At 38.5% G+C, this 26262-nt stretch overlaps 1 protein-coding gene across 1 annotated transcript in view; it reads left to right on the forward strand.

Annotated features, from left to right (window-relative positions):
- The window catches only part of ADAM11 (ADAM metallopeptidase domain 11), a gene marked incomplete at its 3' end in the record, with an annotated part of 96815 nt that extends 88234 nt beyond the window's left edge, over positions 1 to 8581 (forward strand). The window contains exons 21-25 of the mRNA XM_081344316.1: positions 5342 to 5441; positions 5788 to 5907; positions 6224 to 6392; positions 7871 to 7985; positions 8487 to 8581. Coding sequence (XP_081200442.1) covers positions 5342 to 5441; positions 5788 to 5907; positions 6224 to 6392; positions 7871 to 7985; positions 8487 to 8581 — 599 coding nt within the window. The remainder of the gene's footprint in view (positions 1 to 5341; positions 5442 to 5787; positions 5908 to 6223; positions 6393 to 7870; positions 7986 to 8486) is intronic.
- Positions 8582 to 26262: the final 17681 nt, after the last annotated feature.

The raw sequence follows: 26262 nt of genomic DNA on the forward strand, positions 1-26262 counted from the left end.
ACAAATTTTATTGGTTTTCCAGTTTTACATTTAAATATTTAGAAAGCAGCATGGTGATTGGGTAATCAGGTTGCATCACCAAAAATTCCCTTAACATTTACTATATCATATTTAAGCTAGTTAGTTATAGCACGATCAATGAAAACATTTATCAATAGATTTTTACTTATAGATATCCATATACTGTTTTTAGATTTTACCTAATTTTCAATTACAATATTCCAATTTAACCTTTAATATCCATAGTATTTAGATTTCGGATAACCCAAATTCCCTTTATTTCACTACATAACAATTGTCATATCTAAAATATACATTTTACTTACTTAAATACATTCTTATTTTATTTCATAAACATGTTCTATTTCTCATCCTAGTACCTCACCACTTACTAATAAAATATCCTTTGTTGTCTCAGTCCATTTTCTATATTATAATTCAAAACTATGTTCCAATCACTAATTTTCATTTCCCTTATAAGTCTAAATCCTAAATATTAAGCCAATTAATACCTTTTAAGATCTCCCTTTAGCCCATTAAGTGAGACTTTAGGCTCTTCTATCGTAAATCGAAAAATCCCATTTTTTAAATCTAACTCTGGCTTTCTTTTTGTGCCAAGCAGGCTTCCATACCAGTGCCTTTAAATCCTCAGATGGATCTCCCTTCATTCCTGTACATGTTACTTGAATCAAAGGAGACCATCTAGTTACCAATTTTCCAAAGGAACTGGCCCATTGATAATCATTAAATTGTTGCCCTAGTAGTCCAAATCTCCATGTTTGGTTTGGTATATTTGTCTTCAAATCGGTCTGGTCTTCTTCTTCCTCAGGTTTCATCTGGTTTAAGTAAAAAGTCATATCCAATGTTGTGATTGTTGTTTGGTTGTGTAAGTTTTCAATATGCTGTACTATGTTGATCTTTAGCATCCTCCGTTTTAGTATTGCTTTTTTCCCACTTCTTTTGCTTTTTGAGTTGTAAGTTCTTTAGTTAGAGTCAAGGTTTCATTTTGTAGATTTAAGCTGGCACCTTTATCTTTCAGTCTGGATTTCATTACCTCAGTAGCTTCAAGAATTTTTTCAAGTATAAGCTTATAATTAGCTGAAATTTGTTGGTGATATTCCTCCATTTCTAGGATGGTTACAGATAGTCCTTTAGTGGAGGCTATTTTTTAATAAGAGTCAGTGAATGTTCACCTCCACTATTCCTAAAAGTTAGTTTCACCGCCTAGCTGTTTCAGCTTCTTATTTCTTTTAGATAATACCAAGGACAAGTCTAGGCTGTAAGAGGTCTCTCAGTCAAAGGTATTCATTTGCTGTACCAGGCTTTGCTACAAGATGTCCCCGATAGCATTTAGAAACTTTTTCCAAATTCAAGTTAGGCTTTTATTGAGTTTAAATTCTTTTTCAACTTTTAACAAGTAGATAAGGTAATAGGTCCCTGTAGAAATAGGAACTTTTTGGGACCTCAAATATCAAGAAAGTGCAAGTCCAATTGTTTAGTTGTTCCTTTAGTTATTTTTAGTTGTTTTTTAGTTGTTCTTTTCAAGGCTTTATTTCCCCAAGGTACTCAAACGCTGCCATTTTAAAGGGGGGGAAAGGAATTTCAATAAGCTTTTACAGGAAAGTGTTTGGGATACAAAGAAGGTAAGGTAAGGTCTCACCCAATTCCTCCACGGTGCTTTCATTGTACTTGGTAGTGATTTTGGCCTTGGCTGGTAGCAGCTTAGTGATCGGTCATATTAATGGCCGACCTTTTGCCCGTCAGTCCGAAGAGCTGCCCCAGATCAAATGGAAGGGCTGATGTCCTTCCACAATCAATCGGGGGTCCTCTTCACGCTCGTTGCCCCTCCAGGGTGACTTTCAACCCTTTTTAGGGTCCCCCAGAGGGAGAAAAACTGGACGGCGGAGAGAGCGATCTCCCCGCATGTCCACGGACACCGCGATTGCAAACCAGAAGCCTGAAAGGAGATATCTTATGCTCTCCCATCTCCACTTTTCAGGATTAAGCATGTACAGTTCCTTCAGTTTTCATTTCATGGGAGTTAATTTTAGTCCCCTTTTAATCCTCTCTCTGCTTTTATGAACCTGTTTCTGTTTATCTGAAGCCTTCTTAAAGTGTGGTATCCAGAATCAAACATAACATTTAAGGTGGGGTTTGGCCAATGCTGCAGAATAAAGTGGAGCTTTGATTGTTATTACTTGGAAACTATATGTTAGTAGATACAACCTAAAACTGCATTTACTTTTTTCTTTTTCGTGGGCTGCACTAACATTATACTGCATATTCACATTTGGATTACAATCAATTATCACTCTAGTAAATACTAATATTCAACATTCTATAGCTATGCTTCCTAACTTAAAGAAGTTTTGTTTCCTAACTTAATATGCATTAAGTCTCATATTCTTATTTTCAGCAATTTCTTTATGCTATCAAGATTATTTTGAATTTTATTTCTGTCATCTATGACAGTTTCCCAATTTTGTGCAATTTGATCAGCATCTCCTCTTCATCCCTTGATAAATAAAAATATAGTACAGGGCCCAAGACTGGTCTTACAAAATACGTCTTTCTATTTTCGTGAGATATCATCGATGAGCAGTCTTCTATGTACTTAATTGCCATTTCATCCATACTGTGGTTTACTAGTTTGTTAATTAAATGCCATGGAGTACTTTGTCAGGTACTTTGCTGAAATAAAAGTAAATTAACTCTGCAGCATTACCCAAAACACTTACGAATTTACCCAATAAAAGTGAGATTTATCTGGCAAGAAAAATAAGTAATTATCACAGTTTTAAAAGTGCTCACAAATTCATTATTTTATTGTCCGCTTTAAACTCTCCTATATTAGTCTCAGAATGACTTTTATGTAATCTTTCTCCTCCTTCTTGAAGCAAAACATGCTCTTTTCCAGCCATATGGCACTTCACCAAGATCTCTCAAAGATAATGGATTGGCCAGACCCTCAGTAAGTTTCTTTAATAACCTAGGATGCAATTCATCTGGTCCTGGAGATTTAATGCAAAGTAACGAATAATGCCAGACTGTGCTTTCATCAATCTCATGTCTCAGTCCTGCCTCTTCATTCTGCTCTTCACAATTTTCTGGGTCAAAATATACCTTCTTGTTGGAGAAGATGAAGTCAGATGGGCAACTCGTCTGTTGATTCTTTTTTCTTATCATAGCTAAAGAAACTTTTTTTTTGTTCTCAGACTTCTTCATTCACCTCAGCATGTTCTGAGTTTTAGCTTTCCTAACATACTTTCTTGAGTTCCAGACTACTAGAATTGCTTGCAATTGTGTGTTGAGTACTTCTTTTTTAGGAACATATGCTCATTTTGTGCTTCTTTTCCCATTAATTTCCCTTACAGTGGAATTCCACTTATAATTTCATTGAGTGTATTAAAATCCATTTTGTTCTTTTGTATCTAGTGGTTACTGGAAAAGATACTAACTACTCAGACCAGAATAGCCATGGAGGACAGTGTCCATGGATAGGGATTTTGTGTATTTGTGTGCATGTGTTGTATGTGCATAGTTCTGAAGTGACCAAAAGGAACTTCACTGATTCCACACCTGGTTGTTAAGTGTGTCATTTGTATATGTGGCAAAAAAAGAAAAAAGAAAATTAGGATATGATGGAAAGTACAGCTTAAATACCAGAACTGTAGAATAGGGGCTGTGGATTAAATGAAGACCATATCGTGACTACAAAGCAATAAAAAGAGTTGTCAGAGCTTATTTATATTGCAGTTACATACAAGGGGATACATACTGTATGTAACATACAGTTACATACAAGGGGAGAAGGTCCTAAATTTTCCCTGCTGCTTAATGAATACTATGGAAGTAATTAAAGAAAAAGTCCATAACCATGCCACAGCTGTAGATATAATTTTAATGGACTTACTGTAATTTGAAGTTAACAATTTGGGTCCCTCAGTTTGGCTAATTGAAATTGGCACTGGTATGCATTGTTGCTTTATTCTGAATTAACCCAGAAATTCCTAGCTGAACTGTAATCTTGGAAGGTCCTAACCTTGTTCTTTGCCTGCGCCAGAGATATTCACCATTACCTTTGCTTATTTCAACTTCTGCCAACCATTTTAACTACGAACAGAAATATAGCCAAGAAGATAAAGGAATCTGACTACCGGTATTTGTGTATTTACCATATTTAACATCATGTATGTACATTGTGCTTTATAGAAAACTGGAATTTCTACATATTCCACCAATAATCTAATTTAAAACACCTATGCATATACAGAGGAAGGACGATTATTTCAATGACATCTACTTTGCCTTGATAAGGCTTCTTCTAGAACCCAATAACTTCCCGATGAGTTGGATATCAATTCCTACCATTCATCAGGAGATGACAGGAGCTAGTTTTAACTTACAATATCTGAAGGGTCTCAGATTATGACAGATTGAATAAAAGCAATTAGAGTATCTGGAAATGTTGAAGATGAATTTAAACAGAAGAGGGTACATACCATGAACACAAAAATAGCAGAACAGAAGAATAGGAAGAAAAAGATGGGGGGGGGGAGGGAGGAGAAGACAAAACAAATACCATCCACATCATCACCAATCCTTAGGGATTACTGGATAATCTGCCTTCTTATCCACCCAAATTGGCTCATGATTCCAGACAATCCAGCCTGGCTATAGCTATAGCTAAGATGATGTCTTCATACTGCCAATTAGGAGAGAAAGACAGGAACTTGATTTGGCACCATAGAAGTATCATTTATCCATTATTTACTGAAGCAATTTTTACTCAGTTCTTCAAACTGAAAAGACTTGGGAAGGTTTGAAATGTAATAAAAAAAACAAAGAGTTTTCCTCTTAGATAGCAAAATGAACCTTATAAATCATTCCAAGTAATGAATCTGGCTTTTCAATTCTGAAAGTTTAAACCCTCAAATGTTAACACAAAGCCCCATAGACCAGGTTTGCACAAGGCATAGCATGAACATTCTCATTTCTTTTCTTGGCATTGTTTACACATTTCACTTTTTAAGGATAGCAATCTTTTACTTGAAAATAATGTTTTAAAAATCTTAAGCACTTTTGGAGTTGTCCAATGTTATGCATCAAAAAGCTAGGTCAGTAGAAAACATCCAAATGTATAATAAAGAAATTATTTAATTAACTGAGTTCCTTCCTAAGCTTCTCCATGCACCAGCATAATTGCTGACCTAGTGATAGAATTTATTCTTTCATTATCAAATATAGAATATTCTTCCATATTCAGTGTGTGAAATCCATGATTATTATGCTCTTTGGCTTGCTTTTATTCTCTTTCTCACTTTCCTTCCTGTAAATCAAGCTTCAGCTGAAAGGTTTTGCTATGAGAAGCTCAATGTTGAAGGCACTGAGCGTGGGAACTGTGGGCATGAGGGGAGCCGCTGGATGCCCTGTGTCAAGCAGTGAGTAATCTGAGATTTCTCCCTTTTCCATAATATCCTTTCCCATAGTATACTGAATCACACCTAATGGGGAATTCACTAGAAAGTCACAAACAATAAGCTGTTATGTTATGTTATGTTATGTTATGTTATGTTATGTTATGTTATGTTATGTTATGTTATGTTATGTTATGTTATGTTATGTTATGGTTCTGTCCTCCCATTCCAATTAGGAATGTATTGTGTGGATATTTTCTCTGTGCCAATGCGACAGGATCTCCACGTATTGGTGAATTACTAGGTGAGATCAGTCAGAAGCCAGTCTTTTTAAAAGTATGTTATGGTTCTTTCCTCCCATTCCAATTAGGGATGTATTGTGTGGATATCTTCTCTGTGCCAATGCGACAGGATCTCCACGTATTGGTGAATTACTAGGCGAGATCACAACAATGACATTCTATCACCAGAAGAGATATATTGATTGCCGGTAAGTGGAGGGTCTTGCGCTTTAAGACCCACCTTCTTCATTCATGCCAACTTGCTGGAGAACTGGAGAGATGAAAATAGGAATGTTCTGGGCTGCAGATTGATCCCCTCCCACCATAGAATAAGTTTCCAAATAATTTTGGGGAATGTCCTTCTGCCAGTCACAATCCTGAAAGCATCAGAGATGTAAATATAAGGCAATAGAATAAAGGGGGCTATTTTTAAAAAGTGCCTGTTATCTTTTCTTCCTTCACCAATGTTGTCATGAACAAAAAGGACATTGAAATATTCCTTCACTCAATGAAGCTTTTTTCCAGGGGTGGCCATGTGCAACTAGTGGATGGCACAGATCTGAGCTACGTAGAAGACGGGACACCCTGTGGACCCAACATGTTGTGTCTTGATCACAAATGCCTACCTGTCTCTGGCTTTAACTTCAGTATTTGCCCAGGCAGCTGGGGTGGCCAGATCTGCTTCGACCATGGGGTAAAAATTATAAATAAAGTTGTGTTTCCATTTAATAATAATGCAAAAAAGGGAAAGAAATGTATCATTTAGCAACTATTTTGCCAAGTAAGATCTATATAAATGCCAACATTGTGCCATCTGCATTTGTTTCTTGGCTTTATTTCCTTCTGGATTAAATATTAAAGAAAAAAATAGGAATACTCAGAATAGGAGCATGTCTTTCTTAAATATTCCTGAAATTTATTTATTTATTTGTTAGCCACCCATATTGCCACAAGTTGGCAAGTAATGACGGGTCATAGAAAAAGCCCATTATCATTTAATAATTACATGTAATTAACATCCATCTACAGTAATATGGGATGCCAACATAAAACAGAATGATTATTCCATTGCAAAACAGTCATTCTTCAGCAGTATTAAACAATATCAAATTATTTTTGGAGCATTGTGAGATTTTCTATTTTTCTCTTGAAAGCTTCATTTTTGTCATCTCATTGTGTAATGGTACAGCTTATAACTACTGGTGCAAAGTTAATGAAATGGAGACTGATAGACTCCCCAAATTATGCCTACTAGAGCAAATAAAACTGCAATCACAAATCTCCTGGATCACCAAACTAACAAATTTTGTAAGAAGCTGTGGCCTTCCTGTTTCTTGCGTAACAGGAGAACAATCTAAAAAAAGAGTTGCCCAAAGAATTAAGGATATAGAAGCACAAACTGATATAGCTATCCTTAGTAAGGTGGGTAACTTGAAATGGCTGAGTAAATACAAATGTACTTTTCAAGTGGACAGTTATTTGAAGTTACAACTCCCAAAACATCTTAGGGAGATATTTACGAGAGCGAGATTCGAACAGCTTGATACAATGGTCAGATATGGGAGATTTCATGCTATACCGTACAATGAGCGTCTCTGCATTTGCGGAGCGGCAGAGGTAGAGGACCTGGCTCACATCCTATTTGACTGTTGTTTGTATAAGAAGGTGAGAGACAGGTATCTTGGTCTATATACCAAACGAATGACCCATTGGGATCCCCATATCAAAATAACTTACCTTATGTCCGGACAGAACCTGAAAATAACATCCAACGTAGCACAGTATTTGAACAAAATGATCCAGTTAAGATCTGCATATGTGGGACTGATTGGGGTAGATTGTAAGGGCGACTCCGAAATATAATGTTTCCATATTTTATCCGTATCTTATTACTAGTAATAAGATAATAGTATCTTATTACTATTTTAACTTAAATTGTATTTTAATTCCATTTTAAATTGTATTTTATCAAATTCCATTTCGGATTGCTTTTATCTAGTTTTGGTGACGGTTTGTTGCTGGAACTTTGTACTTTGATATGGCCCAAGGGCTAATCAATAAAGTTGTTGTTGTTGTAATGGTACAGCTCAAGTGAACACATACAGGTTTCTGGAAAAAGGCCACGGGAATGGGTTTGAGGAGCCTCACAAAATACCTCCTGCTTAATTACAGGTCTGCAGCAATGAGGGCCAGTGCATCTGCTATTCAGATTGGACAGGAAAAGACTGCAGTGTCTACGATCCTATCCCAGAGCCTAAGCCGACTGGGGAAACAGAAAAATATAAGGGTAAGTATGTGGGAAGGAACTACTTTGCAGACAGCTAGAACACTCAACTAATTAAATAAGTAATCAAAAAGGTTCCTTGCAGAAACTTTATTCTATCCGAAAGCCCTTCAGCCATTTTCCATTTTGGATCAACCCCTTTATCTGTCCTGCTATTTCCTGATTTTTCTGAGAAAAGGAGTGAGGAATACAAGAATCTTCCAGGACTGGAGAAACTTGCAATATACATTGCAAGATGAGTTTGACGTGGCAATGTACTATTCAAATAGCCTTCTTTTCTCCCTCCTTCTTTACTTCTTGGGAACTGTTCTAATATTCCCCTGTTCCTATTTTCCTATTTAAAAACAATCCCTTTTTCTGATTTCCAGAAGTTTTATATGTTTTCACTGTAATGATTAAATTAGGATAGTCCTGTTGTACAACTAAGTTCTGCCCATTGTGCTGCATATCAAGAACACAAACCATTGTAACACAGTTAATTTTTTGTCCCCTCTTTCTCCACAGGTCCCAGTGGTACCAACATCATTATTGGCTCCATTGCTGGAGCCATCTTGGTGGCTGCTATTGTTCTTGGTGGTACCGGATGGGGATTTAAGTAAGCAGCGTCAATATGCACATATTGTGCTTCTCAAATTGCTGTGCCCTTGGGCTAGATTGTCTTGAGGACTTCCTCTCTGTTGCATGTACTCCAGGTGCCTTTTGCAGTGGCACTTATTTGTGGAAAGGGGAATTGAGCCCAGATATGGCCCATCCATCCCCAACTTAGTTTTGGGCTGAAGGGGAGGATCCTCTTCAGAGTGGAGTCATACGAGTCATACAGATAGTCCTTGTCTTACAATTGTCCACTTAATGTCTATTTGAAATTTCAGTGGGCTTTCCCAGAGCTACTTATGACTCATTTTAACATTACAAAGCTGCACTCATCCCCACAGCCCTGTGATTGCAGTTTTGAATGTATGACAACCAGTTCACCTTTGTAACTGTTTGCACCATCCCCCAGTCACATGACCATGGTTTGTGACTTTTTTTGCTGATTTCTGTCATTTATTTCTAGTTTCCAGCAAAAGAAGCACCCATTTTGGAAAATGGATTTGCTTAGTGACAGCCGCATTTGCTTAATGATCACAGCATTCACTTAATGACCAATGCAAAAAGAGTAAAAAAAAACAACAACCAGATCTGGTCATATAATGCAATGACTCCTGGCTGAAATTCCAGCCTCAATTATAGTTGTAAGTCAGGGACTACCTGTACTAAAGGTGTCATGCAACAAAAGCAGTATTGGCAAGCTTGTTTTCATGATGCAAAACTTTCTCATGATAGTACAAGAAAAGCATGGATATTCTTGAGCTAGCTATGTCTGACTACATGCCTGGACTGGAAACAGGGAGCAGGCTTGTCTGTTGGATTGAGTCTTTACTGCATTTTAATTTGAAATTAGTATTGAGAATCACCAGAAGGAACCATCAGTGGATGGAGAAGGATGGCAAAGGAAGGTATATGCAAATAAGATGTTGGTCATCATGGAAATAAGATGTTGGTCAATAGTCTGAATCCACTTCAGAAAATAAGGATTGGCTGCTGTAGGATAATGAGACAAGCTGAGCTATAGATCTGAAAAAGGTGAAGAGAGATAAAAGGTGCACCGTATTCAGGAGACCCAAACTGATATTTAGTTGTATTTCTAGGCATGTATGGTGCTTGATACACAGACCAAAGCCACCCTCTTGTGGTGAGTGTCTGTATTTAACATATCTGAGGATAGAGGTGAGGAAAATACAAAAATGGTATTTGCTTAAATGTGGTAAATTCCAGTCCTTATCACGAGAAGTTATATTGGAACAAAAAGTTCAGAAGTGTGATATATTAAAACTGCATTGCAGTTTTTTCCCCACTAATAAAAAGAAAATATGGTAAGTTTTAGGATACTTCCTAGTGGGATTAGAGAGAGCAACAAGAAACTCAACTGGAAGTATTTCATAGTGATCTACTTGCAAGGATTGGCTAGTATTGTTGCAAATTTGTCATACAATTTCTTCTCCTCTTAAGATGATTTTGCTAGCTTTCTGGTCCCACAACAGTTAAAACAGGATTTCTCCTTCTTCTCACCTTGAACATACGATTGAGAAGTAGAGCTGGAAGGGGACTACAAAGTGTTCTCGTTACTTCCCCCCCGCACACACACCAGTTTCCTAGATATTAATGGTTTATGAAAGTTCAGCCAGAACCTTTTCTATTCTTGTTGTATTTATAATTGACATTGCTTTGAATTGGGTCATACATGTCCTCTTTCCAACTGTCAGTTTAACGAATGGACTGCCTTCAGTTTCATCTATGTGATTTGGTTGTAGAATCACGGTGAAAGAAGTGGGTCCAAGGATCTTGAGGGCTTTTTTTTTTTGGCCTTGGGTAAAAGTGCCATTTAGTTTTTACTTCATGAAGTTTGGTTAATACTCTTGGCTTAGTGAGGAGAAGAACTATTTGGCAGGAGAAGCAATTCAGCTTGGGAAAGAGAAGCAGAAATGGGAGAGAAATGGGGAGAGCTGCAGACTGGCTGGGGTTGGCTACTGTTCCTCTCTGATCCACATCAGGCTTCCTGTTATGTTTCGCATGGGTTGACACTTGCATGAATGAAGGAGTGCCTGACCGGGGACTGCATGAATCAGATACTGATGGTGATGGGGACATTGGCATGGAGGTGGAGTGGGGAACAATAGTCCTTAAATAACTATTCCATCCTCCAAAGCAGCCTTGTAAAACCCAGTCTTAAACTATACTTCCACTATTCTCAGCTTATTGGTAGGAGATGATATAAGTGTCATCCAATATATTTAATGCATAAGAAGTGGGAGAAGCTGCTTTTGGGTACTCTGCTCATAACAAAAGTTTGAGGTACATCCTATAAAGTTAACTGTATCCCACTTGGACCCCCCACCCAAGATCTCTTGCTCCCTGCAGGGTTTATTGCTGGTATGACATGTTGTATGGGTTGGTCTGTTGCAATGGGGCGGGGGCTGGGGGGGTGGAATATAAATTCCTCAGTACCACTGTTTGGGAGGCTGGAAGGAAGGAGACGTTTGAGGAATGAAGATGAGGAAAGCACCTTCAATTTTTGGCAAAGACAGAATAATCACTTTGGTTTCGTCGGTCTGTAACAGTTCTGGAATCACAAATAGCTTTTCTTGCTTCCCCAATCACATGAGTTCCAGGCATTTGGAATGTTGTTTTGGTTGCAAAATTTGAGTTCTTTCATCATTGGTTTATTTTTACCGTCTGTTGGGAAAGGTGATACAAGGAATAAAAAAAGTAGCAGAGGGAACTTAATGGAAGGATAAGGAAAATGGAGGACCTCTGCCTTGCAGAAAATCCCTTTTCCCTGGCAGCTTCTACATTCCCTCTAGTTCTACGTGTGGTATTCTTGGTGTGCAATTGCAAGTAAACTTTCTTTAAAACAAGCAAACAACACTGGCATATGGTGTTTCCAGAAGAAATGCAGGCTAACACAGACTAGGAACGTGAGGCCCACTTGCCTCGGAGAATGTGCTGCAGGGGAGAGTGAAATGAAGGTGCTCTTCTTTGGGATATATCCAGCCTCCCTTTAAGTTCTGACAGGAGCTACATGATCTAATGGAGTTCTCCAAGGATGATGGTAATTGGATCTCTGCACAAAAGTTGTCCTGGATGGTAAGAAGAAATTGCATGTTAGGCTAGTTTGCATTACCAACCATAGCATGTGGCTCGAAGACTGGAGGCAGTCAGGCCAAGATGTACAGCTGAAGTTATCTGCTAACCCCTGCTCCTCCTCTCTCTTTCCTTTTCTCTCTTCGGCTTGCAAAGGAACATTCGCAGAGGAAGGTACGACCCAGCTCAGCAGAGCATGTAACAGCTTCCCTGAGCACATCTCTCCATCACCTACCGCCTCCATCCCATCCTCCTCATCGCCTTCTCCCCACGCTCGCTGCTTGCAATGATCATTGGTGCAGAAGGCCCAGAGCTCTAGTGGAGGCCTGTCTCATCGGAGAGAATTTCCCCTCTGCCATCAGTTCTCTCCGCCTCACTCTCCATTTCTTCAGTTGCTATCGTGAGGAGATGTCTAGTGAATAAGTAAATGGCAGCAGGTGTTCTATCCAGGCATCTAACGAACCCCTGGTTCTGCTCACTGGATGATAAGAGAATTAATCTTTCTCCAGTTTAAGGCCCAAGTAACAATCCTTTATTTCATGTTATGGTAAAGTCAACACAGGATTTTACTATATCATTTTCACAGTGGGACCTTTTTTGCAGATGGAAACAGTTTGCAGTGAACTGTGTTGATTTTGAAATGCAAAAGACCTCAGCACATCTCTGCAAGGACCTCTCCACCTACACATGTATACAATATAATATACACTTATATTGCCAAGGAGAGGGTATGTTATAATTGGGCCTACACACATTCTGTTACAGAAGAAGATAGATACAGTGCTGAATAATAAGCATCAAGCTATATTATAAAACAGCTTTCTAAAACTTAAGGAGTGTTTTAATTTTAACTCTTAGAATTCCCAGCCAGCTTTGGAATCTATAGTTCAAAGATACCTGGAGTTCACCATGTTGGGGAACGCTAAGAGTTGCTGCAGTCCTGAGGTATAACTAAGTAATCTAAAAGGAGATATACTTGATTGAATCTGTTTCTAAGCTGAAATAGATGCACAAAGCCTGGTGTAACTGCTGAAACCTCCTGGAGTATATACATAGACTCACAAATGTTTGCTTACATTCCCCGTGTTCTTTAAAATTCCAAAATACATGTTTATATGGTGGCATTTAGAAATTAGAGACTCGCCACCACCAATGAAGCCCGTGCTGTTCATTTGCAATTTTGAATGGGAAAGTGGCCAGCAGAAAAAGAATTTAAACAGCATAATTAATTCTATGATTATGAAAATAACAATAATAATCCTTTTGCATAGTTTTAGTCTTAAGTTCTGTAGAATAGAAAAGGCCCATTTAACATTTGTATGACACTAATAGAGTAGGGCTTTGGTTTACGTACATTCACTGGCTGCAGTTCACCTAGTTTATGAGTGGGGACCAAAATATCCATATTCTTCATGTCGAAACAGTGCATATAAAAGCCTGCTTAAGAAGAGAAAAATATCACTTGAATCATCAGAAGATTGATTAGAACCGTTCTGATGTGTCTACATGTAGGGGTGATTATATCCTTATCATGCTAATGAATAAATGAAGATCTTGCATCTTGCCTTATGAAGATTCTCCTTTCTGAAGTTCTGGGCCTCATTCGAACTTGGGGAAGATGGTCTGCCCCAGTATATGCTACACGACACACACCCATGCTTTTCTGCTGCTCTCTGTGTATTGTGCATTGTTTTCTTGAATGTGATTTGGTTGCTTGCTTGCTTGACATTGTTCCCATTTCATGGTGTCATTCTTCCTTGAAAGCTTAAAAGAGCCAGAGTATTGGGGTTGGCAAAAAAGGTTGTCAGCTACATTTAACTGATTTAAACATTAGCGACTTACATAATGAAAAGGTTTGTATTACTGGCATACTACCAAGTTAGTTTTCTGGAGGAGAAAACATCTAAAAAGCACTTCTTTCTCTATATTGGAATAATATGTCTTCTGTTTCCATTGTTAGTCATGGATTGTATTGTACAGTAGATGTGCCTTTCAGTATGAACTAAATCTTCCCAACATAATAAAAGTATTCATGTATTAAAGGTAGATATTTCTAGGGTTCTTTTTAGGAAACAAATAGATTTATTTTTAAAGAAGAAATAGTCATATGGCACATATTTGATTTCCCCCCAATATGTATTAAAAGGACACAGTCCTATGAAATACAGGACTGAAGACATTCAAATATTTAAATAAACCTTTTAAACTTTTTGCTGGAAAAGATTAAACATTAATTATTCCTTTATTTTTTATCAGTTAACACATTTTCTCTGTTCAAGATCCTTCAGCTTCTCCCAAAGTATATTTCAAATGTTAATTCTATAACTGATATTACCAGTAACTCAAAATTCATTCTTCTGCCAGAAAGTAGTAAGATTTAATTCTAAAGAGATGTATGCTAGTTATATTGGGAGATATGGAATCAACAAATAAAAATCTGGAACAAAGACTTGGATAATTTTATATCAAGTATATTTAAATGTTAGTTTCAGAAAGTATTTTTTTAAGAAAAGCCAATTCATTCCTCAATTTATCACCAGTGGTACCCGGGTGGTGGAACATCAACTTAGTAATGTCTGTGGAATAAAATAATAATGATGAAAAGTGTGGTAACCATAAGCTGAGTTCTTTATATCCTAAAAACTATTTGAATTTTTGAAGTAAATTTGAGTTAAAAAATAATTGAATATTTCTATATTATTTACAACACACAGTAGCTTTTGTTAATAATTCTGCATAAACAGAGCAAGTAACTTGATGCAAATTTGACATGGCTGCACTTAATCAGTGAAGGTTTTGACGTAACAAGTCAGAAAGGCTCAGAAAAAAGAAAAAAATCAGGGATAAAACCAGTCAGGCATACCATCTGGCAAGAAATTATTCTAATTAAAATCCCCCCCCCCTTTCAAATTGTGTGAGGCCAAATTCCAGCGAGCAAATGTTAAAATTGGATGGTGAAGTGGAGACAGAGCCTCTAAAATCTTGGCAAAAGCAAAATGCAGCCTGTGTGCACTCTTGCTCTCATTTAGAAATGGACATTAAACTCAAAAGATGTGAGAACACTTTACTACCTGGCCCTCATATTTTTTTTAAAGAAATCTTACGGTTCGTGGGGTTTTCATTACATTTATTTATTTTTGAAATTTTACAGTTTCTAGAAACTTAAAAGTTATGAAATGGCTGCTATACGACTGACCTAATATCAGTAGTAGGAAGAGGAACCATATTCTTTCAAAATATAAACCATGCAGTGTCTATTTTGCTCCTACAGTGGGAAAAAAGTATGTTGACTATCACTCACCACCTTGGTATTCATAATAAAAGACCACTTTTATTGGGTTAGGTTGTTATAAAGCAGTGGCATAGTTTTGAGGAAGATAACAACCAAGCATCTAATGATGCCATGCAACTGCCAAGGGTCCAATGTTCCAAAACACAATTTTTCATTATCTATGGCTGTGCTTTTCTACCCTACCTTTAAGATGCATGGACTTCAATTTCCAGATTTTTTCAAGCAAACTAGGCTGATGGAACTCTGGGAGTTGAAGTCCATACATGTTAAAAAAAAACACCGATTTACATTACCAATTCCAGGTTTTGCTTCTGGATTTAGTGAGCTCACAAGATAACGAGGAAAGAAGTATTCATCTGGCTCTTTTAACCACACTAGAGAATCATCACAACAGCCTCATCCTCCCCCATCTCCCCCCCCCACGCACCATCTTGTATTCCTCTTAGTATTCTGACCTTAAACAACCCCCTTGCTTCTGTGTTACAGGTCTGGAGGGGCATAGCCCCAAATCATAACTTGATCTTTGTGCTTCTGGGTCAGTATTCTCACCATAGGGTGGAGAATACATTTCCTTTTCCTGGCCAGCAAATAACCAACACCCTAATCTACCAAGTCTTCCATTGCTTCCTGGATAGACAAGGGCAGGAATGAAGCCCTCCTTTGAAGGGGTACCACATTGCTCTGCTTCACTGTATGGGAAAAGATCTTCATGAAGGACCTCCGGCTCTTTTATATCTTCCCAGATGCATCTTTTCCTCTCCTTCCAACATTGTCTGGGGAAAAAAAAGACCCCCCCAAAACAGCATTTCTTCTACCTGTGCAGGTCTACATATGTGCCTCACTTTACTAATCCCACCAAGGACTGTACCATGTTGGAACCACCAAAATACTACATGCAGCTCAGGGGTATAACAACACTCTTCAGCGTCTGGAAGATGCCATTTGGAAGACACACAAGCCTGTTCCTTTCCATGAAAGTTGTTTGAGCAAAAGTGGATATTTGGGATATTTAGATTCTGCTAAAAAAAATTCCTATGGTTCCAAATCAGGGAATTCTGCGTTCATAGTTAAGGCTTATAAAATCATTGGGAGTGAAGAAATGACATGTATTCATCAATTATATCCATGCCCTTTATTTCTATATTTTTGTTTGTAAAAGTTTGTGAGCTAAGCCTATCATGCTGACTGCTCCAGCCTAAATACAAGAGCATGTGCCATTCTAGATTTAAGGGAAAGTAACAGAGACATGATGATAGTATGCTAAGGTAGCACTCTAAATAGACCAGACCTATTACCTTTCCCGTCTCCTCCCACTTCCAAAGGTTATATTTTCTGTTTTGAATGTGATGGCTAATAGTGCCACAGTGGCAAACTAGTGTTGGAAATAGTGACAGCTCATAACAAAATGCAGCAAATGGCTTCTTAATCAGGGAGCGAGGGCAGATCTAATATCACAAGTTTCATAAGTGTATCGGAGTCCTCCTGCCAAAAGTGAGAATGGACACTTTTTATTTATTTATGGTTGATCTCACCCCTATTTTATTTATTTCATTTTAAACATTTTTTTCATCAGCACAAGTGGAGAGGAATTAGGCCAGCTTCTGAGTTCCAAAACTGGAATAATAATACACCATCCTTAGAAGTGGAGTCACCAGTCAACCAGAAGCAAATCATTCATAAAACTGTGATTTTAAAGACGATTCTCCTCCTCCTCCCCCTCCCCCCTCTTCCTCCTCCCATCTCTATTCTCTACCCCTGTAGCATACTAGGAAATTTCTGTAGTTGAGCAAGCACTTTTAAATTTATTTTCAGTCTTTCAGAACAATTAGATTTATATGGGAACTAATTCTATGCTGAACCAAACATGAAATAATTCAGAGAGTGTCATAAGAAGAAAAGTTAATAGCAGTGGCTAAATTTTAAAAAAGGAGTGGGAATTCCATCTCTTGGTCATTCTTTTTAAGTGTTGTGTGTGATGAGATAAAATTTCTTCAATAATGTTTCAGTACAATAAGGAAATTGGCTAGGAGGCCATACTACAACAGCACCGCAGTTTTTTGCTGGCATGTATTTTGTTTTAAAGAATTTGAGGGCCAAGGAAATGGATTATAAGAGGAAATCCAGATGGATTATAAGAGGAAATCCAGATGGATTATAAGAATTTTGTTGTCCCTTTTTCCCACCATATTAAATGGATGGTCTGTTTCATGGACCAGCTATTCAACATAAAACCAGCCCATCTCAGAAGGTGCTGCGTCTTTTTGAAGTAGAGATTTTAAACCAAAAATTTGAAGTCCACTTTGGATCATAGTAGATCTCCTATACTAGCAGAGGATTGAATGATATTTCATCTCTTAGGTCAAAAGCTTTTCTCCCTAAATGAAAGGTATCCCACCATCATCATGGTAAATTGCTAATGACCTGATCAAAGAGATTCTTTTCCCAGGATAGGTTGCAGGAAAATTCCCAGTAGCAGATTCTACAGAGAGAAGAGTTACATATCCACTTAGCTACACACAATAAACTTGGATTAAACTCAGATTATTTAACTTCAGCTTTAAACAATGATAAGAATTACAAATCAAGAGAGCTGTGCTCAAACTGTCACATCTATTTTGACCTTCAGCATTTCTAAAAACAACTTGCTTGGATTCTTCCAGATACAAACATACCCTCCCCCAGCACACTACTATATGGAATAGCTTCTAGAACTACACATTGGTCCTTTTTTGTGCCTTTTCAAAATGTTACATTTGAAGTGACTGTGTTCTCTGTACCCAATGCCACTGCAGCAGAATTTCTAATTTCAATGAGTATTGTCAATTGTCTCCTTGGGTTTGCCTTCTTCCAGTGAAGCTGCATGTCCACATTGATAATTCAAAGGGAGGATTCTTTGAAAATTTCATCCTTTACGTTTCTCTAGAGTAGGTGAAAAGTTGCGATAAAGTGAGTCTCAGTTCTCAGAAAATTGGGAAATGTCTTTAAATTTTCTCAACATATAACATGAATAGATGTAGGTACAGAACTACTCACAGAGTAATTGATAATCTCTTGGAAATTTGATTGATTATGATCATCATGCTTGGTCCAAAATGTTTCCTGAGGAAAATTGCAAAGTTTTATGCAAATTACCATTTGCAAGCATTGAGCTTCCCTGAAAATGTGGATTGGAACCTTATTTAAGTCTCTGATAGTGCTCCAATCCAATTCTGCAGGGAAATTTTCTGCAAGCTTCTCATTTGGCAGGATTTCTAACATGGTAGTTATTTACTTATTTATTTAAAACATGCTGCCCATCTTGAGTATATGAGGACAGGCAAGTATTCTGTTCCCTACCATGGCAATATAAGAAGACTAACTTATGTCACAGGCTATGCCAGATGAGAAGTTTGTAGTTTCTTTTCTTTTGGTGGGAACAGGGCAAGGGATTGTGTTTTGATGGGAAACTGAGGTCCTTCTTAATGATAATTGACTAAAGCAGGGGTCTTCAAACTTGGCCCTTTTATGACTTCTGGACTTCAACTCCCAGAATTCCTCAGCCAGTGTGCCTGGATAAGGAATTCTGGGAGTTGTAGTCCACAAGTCATAAAAGGGCCAAGTTTGAAGACCACTGGACTAAAATATATTACTTTATCAGTTGGCCAAGAAGGAATAGTAATTGACTGACAATGGTCTTCTTTAAATACTGCAAAGAACTGAAAATGTCCAATATCATCATATCTTAGTATTCTAAAATGTCAGAATTTACTTAAGACCAGCTTTGTATTAATTTGTGAGATCATATTGTTTTGAATAGCTATATTGTTGATATTAAGTGTCTTTAATGTCTCCCAGATGTGTGAGATTATAATTCCTTATACCACAGGCATTTTGGGCAAGCAGGAAAATACAAGCACAGCTGTGCTATGTAACACTTTTTCCATGATTCCCCATTTATAAAACTAAAGAGGAAGTGGTAGGTTTAAATCTTCAGAGTGAAAATTACAGCCTTATTAAGTATAAATTAGCATCTTAGCATGGCTAATAATCAGTTGCAGAGGCTTCTCTGCAAACATCCTTCTCCAATATTTGCAGACAAAGTGCCAAACAGTTCTTCTACCACTCCCCCCCCCCTACTTTAAATCTTCTGGCAGCATACGAAAGTGAGGGGTCTCAAATACATGAAACCATAAACCTTTTCTCCCCCAAGCTAAAGCCAGAAAACCCAGTTCTCCTGTTTTTAATAAGCAAAGAAAAAATGGAGAAATAATGGCATATTAACATGCAATGTATAATATTTTTACTTTCCACTTGATAATAAAAAATGAAATTCTAGGGTGGTCAAGGGGTAGGATTAGGGAATGGAATTCATTCACTTCAGATTTGCATCTCCCAACTCTGAATACAAAATGTTATGCAGTGATGCACGAAATCTGCATTTTTCAAAAAATCTGTTAATAGTTTATAAATTGAACAATTGTGTTCATGTGAAATGTACATGTATTAGGAAAAAGAGCATATTGGGTGAAACAGGAAAAACAATCTCTAGCTATTAGAAATAAGACAGACCAAACAATAGTGGAAAAAATAGGAAGCGAATCGAATCAAAATTTCTCATCCTGACTATAATGTTCATTATATTAACTGTACCATTTCGCATTACTGATGGTTATTCATATGAGTGAAAACTTTTCTAGAAATAATCTTTGGATATGAGGAACTCACAGATGCAAGATACAACTGTTCTACTCTTTGGTGTTGCCACTGTTCTGCTGTAATTCTTTAGAGTCTCGATTCATATGAATCCCTCTTAATATGTAATAGACATGTTTTAGGGGAATTTCAAAGCAGAGGAAAGGAACGGTGCAAATTCAAGAATTTGAGCAAGACAGTCTTTTTTGTTTTAAGTTGCTCTTTTAAAAAAAATTTCTGTATAAAGAAATTTACACGTCCCCACAAGTATTTCTATGGTTTTTGAGATGGGACAACTATACATTTAGGAGTCTCTGTACATTAGAATGAAGAAATATGGGAAAAATAAATGATCTCTTTATTCAATGACACTTTACAATTAGAATAAGGATCCCATGAAAATGTAGAAGTATCAATGATTTCTTATGTTCTCAACTTGCTTGATTCCAAGAGGAGTTCCCTTTTGTATAGAAAACTATCTAATGTATTGCCTATCAAGCTCTACAATCCGAGGCAGATAAAGCCTTTATTGTTCAATCATGTGGTTTCATTACAGAACATCTTGCTTTCGTCATGATGAATTATAACCATCCCTTATTTTTTCGTTTCCTTTTTCCCTTCCCTTTCTTGTCCTTTCCTTGCATAGTGTACTGACAGTGCTAGTATTTTCCACATGAGTATCATTTTATTTATTTTATTTATTTATTTTAATTCCATTTATATCCCGCCCTTCTCCGAAGACTCAGGGCGGCTTACAAGCTTAGCAGTTGCCTTCATTCTATGTGAAGAGAGTGGACATTAATTAATTAACTTCATTAATTAACGTCAGTGTTAAATATATAATACAAGGTTCAATTAATAAGAAATAAGGAATTATATTTAGTAATGCATTTCTGTCGGCAAAATAGACACAATCATTTTCCTGTCTGAGAATAGCTGCCAGGGCTTCTCTGCAAATGGAAAGGGGATTGGAAACTCTCGCTCAATAGGCAGAAGTCCAGTTGCACAATGTTGGATTCATTCACTCATTCATAGCCAATAGCTGGTCATGCTGAGCAGATTCTTTTAAAAGTTCTTTTCAGACAAAAAAAAAAGCCATGTATTTCATTTCATGCTTTCTCAACCATGTCTGAACTGTTCTTTCCATTCCCCCTTCTTTTTACACGAGCACCATAGTATACTATTAAGTCTCCTGGTCAGGTAAGAACCAAATGGATTACACTGCAAACTTTCTTGCCTCCTATTTTTGTTGCAAGTCTTTTCTTCCTCCCATATCCTTAAGGTTACAGCTAGAGAAATGATTTGGGGATTTGTAGTTTCCTTTGGCTACAGTGAGGGCAGGCAGTTGGCAAACTGACATTTGAAACAGGTAAGGTGATTTTCTTATAGCACCAGAGATTGTTTATTTCAGAAAAAGTCAAGTTTTAACATTATCCAGAAAGTTTGGTTACTTTAGCCCCATTTGAATGATGTAGCTTAAGGGTGATAGTAGCTGCCTTTACAGTATGTGCACATACTGCTGTGAATGCAGCTGTATGCCTGTGTTTGCTGTCAGTGTGAGTGAATGTGTACAAACCTCTGTGCTCTTAGTGCAATGGGCAATCAGAATCTTTTCTTTTTCTTTTTAACATTCACACAGTAGCAAGGATCAAGGCTCCTAAGACTTCAAGGCAAATCAGAGGAAAAGAGCGAGACAACATTGCAACAAAGAGCACAACTACAGAAGAAGCTTACCTTATAACATGCTCACTTTGGACTCAGCCATCTCCTAGTACTCCGGCTTGTGGGCACCTAGAATGCAGAATGTTATTGCTCATGGATTGTGTATATATATATATAGGCTTTCTTCCCAGAGACTTGTCTATGTATTGTAATGTGTCCAAAGACTAATTCAAATGCCACTTCTGGGCATTCTTGTAGAAATATATTGTACTTTCACTCCACATGCTTCATGCTGAAGGCTGAGCAAGGGATGTGCCAATCAAGAAACAGTTCTTGGTCTTTGGTTTGGGCAAATGGCAACAGCTGAATGCTAGGCCTTCTTGTTTTGTGTTTCTTGCTAAGCCGCGCACCTACCTACCTATCAATATTTGCTAAAATGAAAAGACTAATTTACATTTTCTCCTGACCCTGGAATCCTGGTCATCAGTACAATAAGGACCAATATTTTCAAATCTGAATTCCTACAAAATTCTATAAATCCTAGTATATACAATTAAGAAAAAAACCCCAGTAAAACACATCCAACTGCCATGTCTTAAGAATAAACAATAAAGATTCTTCTTTATTTGGGACTTATTGTCACTGTCTCAACTGTTGTCTTGCAAGGCACAAAATACTTTATCCTACTCCATTGTTGAGTTGAAAGACTTTCACTTGTCTACCAGTACATAGTGTTGCTGTAAATGTTATTGTGCTTATTTGCCAATTCCTATTTGGTTTCCATTGTTTCTGTTTTGACTTACTGCCTAAGGATGATGTCCTGATTCTGCAATTGTAAGACATGTTAGAGAACCAGAGTGCACTGGAACGGAAGCTGGGAGACCATAGGCCCATCTTAGGAACAAGGCCAGCTTGGTGACCTAGGGCCAGTCAAATTTTACCACCCAAGCTACAAATATTTTCTATCATTCCAGTCAATCTTTCTCAGCCCTGGGAAAGAGGCAAGGGCAAACCATTTCTGAAATCTTGTCAAGAAAAATGTAGAGACTTGTCCAGGCAATTGCCTGGAGTCAATACTGTTTCAAAGACATGCGCACGTGCACACACACACACACACACACACACACACACACACCCAAGCCCAAAGAAACATTTTATCTTGTAGAATCTCAATTGAATCTATTTTTAGAGCCAGTTTGGTGTAGAGGTTAAAGCAGAGAATTTTAGTTCCGCCTTAAATATGAAATCAGTTGAGCCAGGCTTTGGTCCAGTCATGCTTTCACAGTCCTATGGAGGAAGAAAGTCTTCAAAGACTTGTTTGCCAAGAAATCTGCAGGGCCTTGTCCAGGCATCTCCAGAAATTAACAATGACTCAAAGGTGCACATACAGACAAACACAGATAAAAACAGACACAGACTCACAAACAGGCCAAAGAAAGTGATTAGTGTAGTTTTACTCTAGCTTTGGTACATGCTCCTTTTCTAATCAAGTGGTCAATAATTAATAAAATATCCACCAGTCAGGACAATAATACAGGAATGGGTTTGGAAGATGGTGTTTTGACAGACAGCCCAGTCACATCTCTGGCTTTAGCATGCATGTCAAAGCAACATAATACACCTGTCAAAGCTCACCAGTTCCATGTGTTCACTGAACAGTTGTTTAGCAGAAGTCAAAAGGGTAAGTTTGGACAGGTGCCCATTCCTGTTTTATTACACATAGGTCCACTTAGCAACTTTACAAATCTGCTGGACAGCTGCTCAGTGGCTAGTTTAGAATCTGCTTAGATTCTGAAATGAAATAACCTCATTCTCAAAACTCAGCAAAGAATGCCAGGTTTCTATCTTTACCTGGCTGTTCTGCATGTTGAACGAATTACAAGCAGCTATGCCCAGCTTGTTCTATCAGGAGAATAAAAATGGTGTTAGAGGTAACATCATGAGAACTTAGCAGAAAAAGGTTGCCATGCATGTTTGTTCTATGTTTAGATACAAGGTGGTTTCACTCATGGGCTGGGGATCAAGGCAGCAGCATGCAAATATAACAGCAAGAAGAAGACATTGTCAGGGCATATTTGTACCCTGATTAGATACATCTGGAAAAAGGCCTTTAGTCTCAGTATTTTCTTGGTTTCTGTTCCCTAATGCATCCAAACCATAAGGTTGGCTGTGCAATCACTTTCATTTTGCCGGTGTCAGAATATAGAGAACAGGCATGGAATACCTAAAGTCATTCAGTGATTACACCCCAATTGAGAGGGGAATGCAAAAAACATGATTTAGACAGTAGTCTGATCCAAACCTAGTGGATTCACTATCTCCATGCACAATGGATTTTTTAAAAATACTGCTCTTCCTCCAATCCATCTTTCATTGGCTGTTTGCAAAAAGTCCAAATGATTGTTGTAAAGTGTAACTGTGATACTAACAACTCACGGTTCCTATGTGGCATTTAAAAGTCTATTGCTAATTATGAAATGAAAAAGCAACTTGCCAACATTTTTTGCAAGGTTTTCTCAGTAACTGAAGGCCTAGGTTGCATATTGCTGGAGAAGAAGAGGAAAGAAAAACAGTATAAGAATGCTTATATGCCACCATCATGAGGTCTAAATAGTGCAAAAGAGAGAGAGGTGCCCCTAGAGCTGAAACATACATCTCCACCTGTACACCTGTGCAAAAAGGAAATAAAAATGGTTATACTTCTCTTTCTATCCACAAGGCAAATCTTGAAGTCATACTTTAAGCAATAACTTAATGTTTTGCAAAGAAGGAAGAAACAGAAGTTTTATCAACTTCATTTCTACTCTGTTTGCCCAAGCTACTTTACTAGAGAATAGTTTCAATACTGTACAAAAAGTCTGAACAGCCTACATAGATAGCTACCAGATATCTGAAAGGGGAAAGAAGAAGAAGAAATAGAGGGAGAGTGGGGAGAGGAGAGGATACATTAACTGTTTAACATTCTTGGCATCGGCAACAAAAAATACAGAGAGAAATTGGAAAAAATGTGGAATGTGCAAGAAAATAAAGAACCAGTGCTGTGAATGCTGAAAAATCTGTGAAACAATCAAGTTACTAGGCCTCCTTAAGGATTTTTTTGCAAACATATTTCTAAGAAGATTATATTGAGGTGAGTTATATATTGTGAAGGGAAGATTGTATTGAGTTAACCTGAGATGAGACAAGACAATCAATGCTGGGTTAGAAATAAATAATCCCCCCTGCCTTTGTTTTCCATATATATATATATATATTTGGCTCCTGAGTACAGATAATGTTGTAAAGGTTCATAGCTTTGGAATTAATTCTGGAATAGTAAAAGATGAGCGTATGATTGGAGTTTTTTTGCTTAGAGAAAAGGGGAAACATGATAAAGATATGATAAATTATGCCTGGTATAGAAACTATGGATAGAGAAAAATGTTTTCTCTTTTCACAAAGTGTTATAATTTTGGATCATCCACTGTTTGGGGATATTCAGAATCTATAGAATGTATTCTTTGCATAATGCATTGTGTTATGTATTGGGCTTGTGGTACCACACCACGTGTATTGTTGGAGAGCTAACGGTTCTCCAGCAACCCAGACAGGCTGTCTCTGGTCCTGCAATTGGTCAGCCCCAGGCGGCAAGCACAGGTTCAATCCTATTGGCTGCTACCATAGGGCTAGGCTATATATTGTGGCTGGGTGCGGCCCAAGCTCAAGTACAGTTCCAGCAAGAATAAAAGAATGAGTTTCTCTGTACTCAGCCTTGTGTCTTCATTCCTGCTCACCAGAGCCCATGACTTAACAGTGGCAACGAAGGTGGGATCCTGCTTCACCATTTAAAAAGGCTGAAGTTAACGAGGGGTCGGCAATACACGCTGGAGGGAAGAGGCATTTTTCCCCCCAGGCCAGCTAGTAAAGCCACACTAGTGGACGCGTGTGCTCAGTGGATGCATTCCCTGAGCCTAAGAAGCAGGATCCAAGAATGCAGGAATCGAGGACAATGCCGAAGGTCGGCAAACTCAGAGAGTTCGATGTAAAACATCCAGAAGAATGGCCGTCTTAACTCTCGCAAGTGGAGAACTATCTATGAGCAAACCAAATTTCAGAGGAAGGCCTGAAAGTTGCCACGTTGCTGTGCATGTGTGGACCTTAATTTGTTTTAATAAAATAATTTAAATCAATTTTTCACTTGATTTCAAATTAAATGAATTACCGTATATACTTGAGTATAAGCCGACTCGAGTATAAGCCGAGACCCCCAATTTCACCCCCAAAAACTGGAAAAAGTTATTGACTCGAGTATAAGCCGATCCGCCGTTCTGCAAGCCTCTGCCGCCAGCAGAGGCTTGATCCGCCATTTTGCAAGCCTGAATACACAGGAATACCCTGTGTGGCCGCGGCTCTCGGGGAAGCCCTGGCTGTCCGCTTCCTCGCTCCACGCTGCCATTCGGGGCCCGCGCGTTCCCCGGGCAAATCGCGGCGCCCAGCAGGCGAGGAAACACGCCCGCTCCAGTCGCCCCCCCTTCCCTCAGGAGACGCGAAGCAAGTGACCGCCCGGAGCTTACCGAGGACTTGCGCGCGGCCGAGGCTTCGGTGCTTCCAGGATCACGCGCACCTCTCCCAAGCCGCCGCCGTCCGGAGACCTGCCGACGTTTGGGGAGGTTTGGGGAGGCGCCCAAACCTCCCCAAACGTCGGCAGGTCTCCGGACCTCCGCGCCCTGCCTGCCTGCTTCTTTCCGCTGCGGAAAGAAGCAGGCAGGCAGGGCGCGGAGGAACGGAGACCTGCCGACGTTTGGGGAGGTTTGGGCGCCTCCCCAAACCTCCCCAAACGTCAGCAGGTCTCCGTTCCTCCGCGCAGACCTGCCGACGTTTGGGGAGGTTTGGGCGCCTCCCCAAACCTCCCCAAACGTCGGCAGGTCTCCGTTCCTCCTGCCGACATTTGGGGAGGTTTGGGCGCCTCCCCAAACCTCCCCAAATGTCGGCAGG

This window comes from Vipera berus, assembly GCF_964194415.1.
Source record: "Vipera berus genome assembly, chromosome: Z".
Lineage (NCBI taxonomy): Eukaryota > Metazoa > Chordata > Lepidosauria > Squamata > Viperidae > Vipera > Vipera berus.